Source organism: Orbicella franksi, chromosome 8 (genome assembly GCF_964199315.1).
Source record: "Orbicella franksi chromosome 8, jaOrbFran1.1, whole genome shotgun sequence".
Taxonomy (NCBI): domain Eukaryota; kingdom Metazoa; phylum Cnidaria; class Anthozoa; order Scleractinia; family Merulinidae; genus Orbicella; species Orbicella franksi.
Window position 1 is genome coordinate 27,826,199 of NC_138152.1, and position 9,192 is coordinate 27,835,390.

The window sequence follows — 9,192 nt, forward strand, 5'->3', positions numbered from 1 at the left end:
TGCCGGATAATCTTGCGTACATTCTGTTTACGACACAATTTAGGCGCTTGCAAAGACTACTAAGATCTACTAACGTCGTTCATTTTTATTTCAGATGACCTTGGTAAATGCGATGGTTGCAAATCAGATACGGTCAGCCTGACATGGATTTGGCTACGCTCAAAATTGTATCGAAGTGTGCTAGAAATAACAAGCGCCGGCTTCCTTACGCTGTGCATTTAATATAACGATGTGATTGAGAAGGAAAAATAGTAAATAAAATTTCTTGAAAAAGAATTCAGAAAGAGTTCATGTGATTGCTTAGATTACTTCAGTCCACTTCAGTCTTATGGTTGATTACTTCTGTCCAGGACTCATTCAATAGTACAGTCGAACCTACACTAACAGCTACCTCTCCACGGCCACTTTTTTATCTCCCGAAGCGGACGGTACATTTACTCTAATTTAAACCTCTCCACAGCGGTATGGCCATAAAGCGAGTCCCAACTGTCAAAAATAACCTGTCGGCAACGGTCAGTTATAAGCAACAAATGACGGAAGCTGTATAGAAAAACGCCTTCTTATATCAATTCCTGAATGTTTCAATTGCCCACCGTTGCAGTTCAACAGTTTCTTTATAAACTGCCACTTTTCCTCAGTCCTACCTATACTGAGCAGCTAGAATAGACCTAACAGTTTCGTTTTCCTAGCTCTGTTACTAGTCTATACCTTGATAATGGCGTGCATTTTGGGGGGAAAATTTTTTTATCGGATCTAGAAACGTATTCACTCAGTCTTGAGTATATTCGTAACATTTCTTAAAATTTCGCCAATTTCAGCTCGAATATTCTGATAAAAGAGTCTCATTAAACAAAAAAGAGTATAAGTCAGCTAGTGCTCGGTTTGACGAATTGTATTTTTATTATTAAGAGAGCCTAACAAACCTTTTTGCTCGTTCAGAGAAGATCAAAATCATTCGACGAACAACAAAATTAAAGAGAGGGTGACAAAGGGTTTTTGCGTGACGCATGATCGTCCCAAAATTAGCAGTGGGGCGCGTGATTGATACCAAATTGGCCGCGTGACGCGGGACAGGACATCATAACGCGATGCGTGATTTGCTATTTTACAAGCACATGATTCGTGATTTACTAATTAGATTTCCGTAATAAGGGAACGTTCTCTGAACTATAGGAGAATATCATTCATTCAAAGTAAATAGTAAATAGAGTTTTAAAAAAGATCAATAAATCGGGGCAGACGTGACACCGTTTTCTGGTATTTTTCGTTCCTTCTTCCGCTTGACCTCTGATGTCTTGGATTTTCGTGGATCTTCATGGTACTATATGTCCAGACAATTGTAACACAATAGGAATAAGTCAATTGAAAATAGCTGAAATTTGCATGTATGGACTATGAGCTTCAGTGTTATTTCTGTTATTATTTTTTGGCAGTGCATCAGACCATATCCGAATCCGAATCCGAATCCGACTGTCGTGTGAAGGGTCTGAAACTGAATGCTCCAAACAGCTGAAACGATAAGAGACGTTAGAGCTTGGTATCATTTTATACCGCTCGAGAAGACAGTTATGTAAACAATGAGAGACTACGCAAGGAAAAAGTTTGCGCAGGTCGTCATAAGGACCAAACCGAATTCAAAAGCCGCGTTATGTCATTCACAAACAAAACAATGCCGTTCAGAAGAAATTTTGCAGGAGTAAAGCTTTGACACAAATATTGCCTGTACTCAAAGCATGGCAAAGGTGGCGTGGACACCTTCTCAATTCGTACACAAGATCTCTGCCAACTGAGCTTGTGAACGGGCTCCCGATTGTGTTATATGGAGAGGAAGAAAAGAGGCGGGCGGAGATAGCCGAGAGTGGTCTGGAGAGGAAAAATTCCCACCCCGCTAGGTTCGCTTCGCTCCCCCTATTTTATTATTTTTTTCGCACTCGTCGGGAGCCTGTTCACAGCACGGTGCCAACTCTCCCAGATTATCATGTACGCCTGTCTCGATCGAGCTTGGCAACTTTTGAGCAAGTTTTTAGGGTTCTAACAACATCAAGCAAGGTTTGCCTTTCTGAGCAACGTTTGAGCAAGGTATAGGTTTAGAGCACATATCAAGTACGAAAAAAGTCAACGATTTCATACAAAACTTCAAGTTATGTGAATGTCTTGAATCTTTACCAACTGTTTGAAGTTTTAACACATAACCTGTCACTTGACAACGTTTGACAAGACGTCAAATGAACGATGTGTTTTGTTCCGCTGGACTAAGAGTATCCTTAAATTTCGCCCATATTTACGAGCAACTCTTTTTCGTTGGATTACATTGTACATGGGAAATGTCCACAGTGAAAAGGGCCATTATAAACAGTTTGCGCTAATAGAAAAACCGAGGTACCCTTGATTGAAAACAAAGACCCTAGTCAGTCGCACCTTCGCTTTTGTCTACATGCGAAAGTTTGGCTATTATATTTTATTCGGAGCGTGTGGAAACGAAGCAAATCACTGTCAAACTACTACTAAAAATAATTAAACATACTTTCAGGAACAAAACTTACAATAAAGCAATAAGATTTCGCTTCACCATAAAATATCAATAATTTCGGTGACATCAAAAATGGCGGAGGCTGACTAAGGTAGGTGTGGGTAAAGAGCAGCCATGTCCCTTGGGCGGGTCTTTTGATTCTACTGAGGAAGAGTGACTCTTATTAGTATGCCTGTACCTTGAATAATCAGTTTTATATATTAATGTTGCCCTGGTGTTTACATCCACACTAACGCCCCGTCCACACGTATCCGGATATTTTTGAATCCACAACTTTTTCTTTCCGGATTCAAAAATTTCCCCGTCCACACGTAGGGTATTCAAATCGAATTCGCCTGTCCACACGCATCCGATGGTCTCCAGATTCACTATAGCGAAACTAGGCCTACACGTTGTGCCGCCATATTGGTTTATTGTTCGGTTAGAGACTGGACACGATTTTGCTACGTCATCGGATTCGAAAATATCTGGATTCACCGTCCACACGTTATCGGATTCGTTGCGGATTTATTTTTTTGCACTCTGGAGAGCGGATTCAAAAATATCCAGATTCGCGGCCGAATTCGCCGGATGCGTGTGGACAGAAGCCGTATCCGGAAAGAAAAAGTTGCGGATTCAAAAATATCCGGATACGTGTGGACTGGGCTTAACTAAACATTTAAAGGTTTATTGGTTTTCAGTAACGAAGTAAATCAAGCTCATAGACCTTAGGTTATCTTTACTGACCTACTACTACTTATGGGTGTCAAATATAAAATGCATCCATTTTAGTACCTAGCTATACAAGCACTAAGCTTAGCTAGTTTACAGGCATGCCACTGAAACAAAGGAAACAAACATTTAAAATAGAAGTAACATAGTTAAATGTCCCAACTAGCAGGAGGCAGACCAGTTGGCGGACTATTTACAAAGCGTGACCGAGGATTTGAACTCGGGACTACCGAGAAACAAATCCAGCCAGTGGAGAGGTAGAGGCCTCAGTTAAACCCGGAACCTCCGGAGTACAACACCAGCGCCCTGAACCACTCGTCCACGCTGCCTCCGTGCTATATATAAGAAGCCGACAAGGGATCACAGTTTTAGTTATCAAGGAAACTCAACAGTTTGAAATGTAAGTTCCTTCTCTTGTTATGTGCTCAGGGGACTGGTTGTTGATTGAAATATTCTTCAGTTATATTCCAAACTGGCGTAATCAATGATAATGTCCTTAGCCAATTTCAGGAACGCTGTTGTATTCTCGACCAATCAAGAGCCTGATTTTAAGACGGCCCTTTTCGTCGGTACTTGGAGCTCTACTTCTATTGTATTTCGGATTAATTAATCGCAGAACTATGAACCATAATATAAAAATACTTGAGCGAGAACTTACTAAAATGGATGCGTTTTATATTTGACATAGTAGTAGGTTAGTAAAGATAACCCAAGGGCTATGTGTTTGATTCACTTCATTACTGAAACCAATAAACATTTGAATGTTTAGTTAGCGTGGAGGTAACCCCCCCCCCCCGGGGGGGCTACTCTCTTATATGGGTATGTGCGGTCTTAAAGGGTATGGTTTTTCCGCCGTTTTGGTCATAAATAGGGTATCGATTTTGGCCATTTTGGTCTTAAATTAGGTATAGTTTTTGTTGTCTAGTCTTGAATTGGGTATGTTGTCACGAGAAGAGGCTACTTTTTCACCATTGCCGATAGTAAAGACCATTAACAAAGCCCTTCAAAATTTATGTTTAGGGCAACTCAACGGTCATAAATAGGGTATCGAATTTTTGGTCAGGTCATAAATAGGGAAGGAGGAAAATCGCCGATTTTGGTCATAAACAGGGTAATCGGGCCGCACACCACCACCTGAAGATTAAGGCGCACAAATTTTTCGTATAACACGTTTCTAGAGCTCGCCCTAGTTCTTCAGAGGAAAGTAAAGGGATTTTCGGGGAACTGGAACTAACGCTTCCCCATCCATCAAAAAAATATACCAGACACCAGTCTTTTTGCAATGTTGAGAAGACGCCTGGAATATTTTTTCAAATTGAAGATGTCTCAGGTTGGTTGCAATACGTCTTCTTCAGTACATTTTACACGTGCTTACCCTTCCATTCTTGTATATATCCTGTTCGCAGGATAGCGAGCTGTCGTATGCCCACCGTGATGGCCGATTGTTGGAGCTGATTGACGAGGCTTGGCAGAGAGATGAACTTCCAAATGACGGTATGGAAAGCACCTATTTGAAGGATTACACTTTACAGCAGTTTGTCTGTGATTGCCCGCTGCGTTACGTACAGTTTACAAATCCCAGTTGAAACGGGAAGTTGTTTTCTGAAACTTGTCATGTTATTTCTACAGAAATTTCAGTGCCAGAATTTGAACTCCCACCCGTTGACGACAGTGACCGTAAGTATAAACTATTTTGAAAATCGGTACACGTTTTTTAATCTAAGACTTTGTTTGTGAGACGCTACTATTGGACACTAAATAAGAGTAACATTTTATCTAAGGAAGAAGTTTGTAAATCAAATTTCCATTAATTAGTCAAGCAGTTTAAAGTATTTTTGAGGTTGAATAGTGATAACATTAATATGAATCTAGCCATGACAACCACCGGTTAGAGTAAAATATTAATAACTGTAGTGTTGCCTTATACCTAGTATATAACCAGTGGAATTAGGATGTAGATCACATCAGTATCATTCTAGCATTAGAGCAATAGCTATCTATTATTGACACTTTTTCAAGTTACTAGCATTGGCTTTCCCACCCACCCACTTCCATTGCAGTTCTAATTTTTTTGTTGTGTTTATAATTCCGTGGTAATTTATGTATTTATAATAATTGTTATTAATTATAATTATAATTATTATCTTGTACAGGCCCTTGATGGTCCTCTAGTTTTATCATAGTTTATTTCGAAGATTGTAATTAGTATGAATCATTTTCCATGTGTTGCATGTATGTGTAGGATTAAAATAAACTGCCTGATCCCAAACACATGGTTTGAGAGTGAGTTTCTGTGTTTAGATCAGCTATAAGTATATTATAAATGATGTTACGAAATCTTGGAGAATCAATCAGTGTCTTGTGCATGTCTTTTGGTAGTTAATTTCGTTTCACAGGTGCTTATTTGACATTTGGGGTGTTTCATGCAAAGAGTTAAACCAGGGGCGGATCTAGAGGCAGGGTGCAGGGGGTTCGAAGTCTTCTTCTTCGTATTCGTCTTTAAAATTTGTTTACCTCACCAGTCATTTACGCCATTCCTTAGTAATGCACCCCTTCCTAAGAAAAATCCTGGATCCACCTCAGGTAGCTATCACTATCTAAAGATCAACTGCATGCAAAAAGTGTTAAGTATGAGACTGGAACCAAGACGAAATAGTCAAATGGTGATTGATCTACTTTGTTGAGGGGGGCATGGGGCTTTGCGGTGTTGCAGTGTTGATTGCTTTTCTAATGCTGTGATGCGATGAATGAAATCCCACCTTGCGGTGTTACAGTGATTCTAAACCCTAAGGTGTGCGATATTTGTGTTTATCACCCCTACAGTGTTCTTTGTAATGAAATTTTTTGTGGTACTGTGTTCCTTGTTTGACCATTCTCAGACCTAACAAGACAGGATGTAAACTTTTTAATCCATACTAGTTTTACAAACAAATGAATATAGACCAACACTGTCTACTAAGATAAGGTCTTCTGTCTAAGTAATGTAGGGCATCCGGCTTGAACTGTAGGTACCTAAACCCTTAGAGCTGGCAATCAATAATTTTGAAACAAAATGAATTGTTGAATTTTTTACAACCTCTAAATGCGAGCATCTGAATCACCTTTTGAAAGTTACATATAGGGGTTTAGGTATCTGCAGTTTAAACCGAACGCACTACATCGCTAAGAGATGAGACACCTCTAAAGGTGCTCTAAAGGTATACAGTAACCTTAATATTCAAAATGCTTCAGCTGCCAATCCAAAGTAGTATCGACATGTAGACAATGACAAGCGTTGTGATGTATTTAGTTTGTGGAAAATTGTTGAAGTAGAAAAGTATTATGTTTGATTTAGACATTCAAATCATGAGGCTAAATAATATGTCATGGTGACATTTTTTTGTCAACTTTACTTGTAGTAAATGTGGCATTTACTATTTTTTTGTGCATTGTTACATTGTTCTGAGCCCCCCCCTCCCCCCTCCCACCAATATCCCCCTCTTGTTGGTCTGTACCAACTCCAAAGCAAGGGCAACCTTAAATTGCAGTCCACAATTTTCAAAGGGATTTTCTAGACAAGAAGGACCTTTTGATGAGAGTGCAAGTGCTAGATTTGCAAGCTTGAATACGAGAATGACTCTTTAAACCTGTGCTTTCCTTCAATCATCCAGTTTCACACCAACATGACACTCATCTGATAATCTCCTATTCAACTATTCGGCAACAGATAGGTGTAAGGGTCCCTACCTGATCAGTTACTTGTACTGTTGATTTTCTGCACTTCCACTGGATTTCCAGCCAAAATTTGAGATTAAAATTTGGTCGCTATATAAGCACCAATCTCTTCACTGAGAATTTATCAGGCCTACAGTTTTTGTTTGCCATGTCGCTAGTCAATGCGGCATTGCAGTGTGGTGGCTTTGCAAGTTTGTGGAGAAAGTTTTGGGTGATAGTGCTGTTCTGGTGGAAATATAAAAAAGGGAAGCTCTTCAGCTGCTTCAATCAAGATGTGTCGCAAAATGTAAAATGATTGATCTTTGCATGGTACAGTATTGGAGACTCGTGGGTGGTTGGTTGGGACGAAGTTAACCAAGCAGCAAAATGGGGCTGCTGCTCCAGATGATATTCATATTCACCCTTTGGAAGGTCATCGGGAATTCCCAATGGGGTGGAGGCAAGCAAGCAGAAAAACATCTGTGAGGGGAAGTGACATGTTCTGGAACAGGACAATAAACATAAGAACTCTGCTCTGGGGAGTACTCCCATATAAAAAGAACAGGAGTGCTTGTCACACCTTTTAGCTACCTCTTAAAGGGTGTTCAGCCTCAAAAGTTCCACAGTGGGAACTTTTGTGGTGCCTTTTAGGGTATTGTGGGTATATAGCTCTTTTAACAAAGTCTAAAAACTGAGGTTGGATTTAAGTTGTTAGCTCAAGCCTTTGTTCAAAAATGTATCTTTTACCTAACAAAATATAATAGTTAAAAAGACAGGTAGTAGCCGTGTAATATACACAGCACATCTACAGTGTAGGAGTCCGGAGTTACCACTTTGAAGATTCCACCAGCTAATAGCTTTGACCCAGAAATCTTGAACAGTATTACACCCAACTAGCTAATTTGTGAGGAGGAGTTTCTAATAAATTACAATAATTACATGACGAAGAGAGAAGGATGCTGATGGTGTTTCCTAAACTTTGTAGATCTACCACAAGCAGCATAAGTAATAGGGTTATTTTAATCTCACAGACAATGGTGCAACAGATTCACTGAAAGAACAAGAGCAAAAGTGGACAGATCTTGGAATACAGCAGCTACAGGAATCCCCACAACACTCTGGAAACTAAATTGGAAAATCAACACTCAGGGAACTAGATTGTAAAATGACTTGTACACATGTAAACTGCTGACTTGTACACATGCAAACCATATTTCAAGAATGGTGTGTGCAAGTCCTTAATCTTTCCAAGTTGTTTAGTTTTCCATGTTGTCCAAAGTTTTTAGTTAAATTTGTGATTGCTCAGCCCCCAGGAGGGGGTACTCTAGAAAGTTCTATATGAGGAGGCTCCCCTTCGAGGTCCAACCCTTTATATATGTATGTATGTTTACGTAATTGGCCACTCCCCATCAGGGCTTTTCAGGACCAATGTAAACAAACAATGATAAATAAATATTCAAATAAACATAACTAGGTTAAGAATCCCAATTGGCGGGAGACAGACCAGTTGGTTAGTTACAAGCGTAGTCGAGAAGTTGAACTCGGGGCTACTGAGAACAATGTCACTAGCGGTCAGAACAGGATTTGAACCCAGGACCTACGGATTTCAACTCCGGCGCTCTAACCACTCGGCCACGCTGCCTCCAAATCATATTTCAAGAATAGCGTTTGCAAGTTCTTAATCTTTCCAAGTTGTTTAGTTTTCCCTTTACCCTTTTGTATACCGTTTTGACAGAGAAGGTACCCCCTTTCGTATACCTTTAATTGAAGATAGGTACCCCTTTAACATACTTCATAACGGGCTTGTATTATGAATAAATCACCAAAAAAGTAAGTCTTCTTGTCATGTTCATGTAGTGCCTTATAAATGAAATCGTACAGCCATAGGGTGTGCCTGTTCAAAATATTTTAATTGAAGGCTCTTAAATAACTAAATGGATTTCCACACCCTTTCATATACCTCAACTTATGAAATCCTTACCCTTCTATATACCTGGAGCCTGAAAAAGGTACCCTTATAGGCCAATGCAATTACTGGTTTCTTGCCTTTGTTCAGCAAAAGTATCTTAGTTTGTTTCCTTCCCTTTCTTGCCAACAAATGTCCTCATTAGAGACCCTTTCACCCCCGTTGGGAATTCCTACAAGTCCTTGTCTTGTGTCGTACAAGTGAGGATGACCACATATTATGTTCTGGATGTCATTTCATTCATTACGAGCCAGTTTATAGCAATTGAAACTGCTTCAATCATTTTCCGAGA

At 39.7% G+C, this 9,192-nt stretch overlaps 1 protein-coding gene across 1 annotated transcript; it reads left to right on the plus strand.

Moving 5' to 3' along the window:
- The first annotated feature begins 4,112 nt into the window (after positions 1-4,112).
- On the plus strand, positions 4,113-9,188 carry LOC145494372 (anaphase-promoting complex subunit 13-like). Its single transcript, XM_081473825.1, has 4 exons — positions 4,113-4,571; positions 4,648-4,735; positions 4,871-4,918; positions 7,966-9,188. Exons 1-4 carry the CDS (start codon positions 4,524-4,526, stop codon positions 8,061-8,063), a joined length of 282 nt encoding a protein of 93 aa, XP_081329951.1. The 5' UTR covers positions 4,113-4,523; the 3' UTR covers positions 8,064-9,188.
- Positions 9,189-9,192: the final 4 nt, after the last annotated feature.

Bases quoted from the DNA above. Each gene is read 5' to 3' on its own strand.
- LOC145494372 (XM_081473825.1), top strand. From the start codon at position 4,524: ATGTTGAGAAGACGCCTGGAATATTTTTTCAAATTGAAGATGTCTCAG. The intron at 4,572-4,647 runs GTTGGTTGCAAT...TCCTGTTCGCAG, and splicing joins TCAAATTGAAGATGTCTCAG to GATAGCGAGCTGTCGTATGC. The intron at 4,736-4,870 runs GTATGGAAAGCA...TTATTTCTACAG, and splicing joins AGATGAACTTCCAAATGACG to AAATTTCAGTGCCAGAATTT.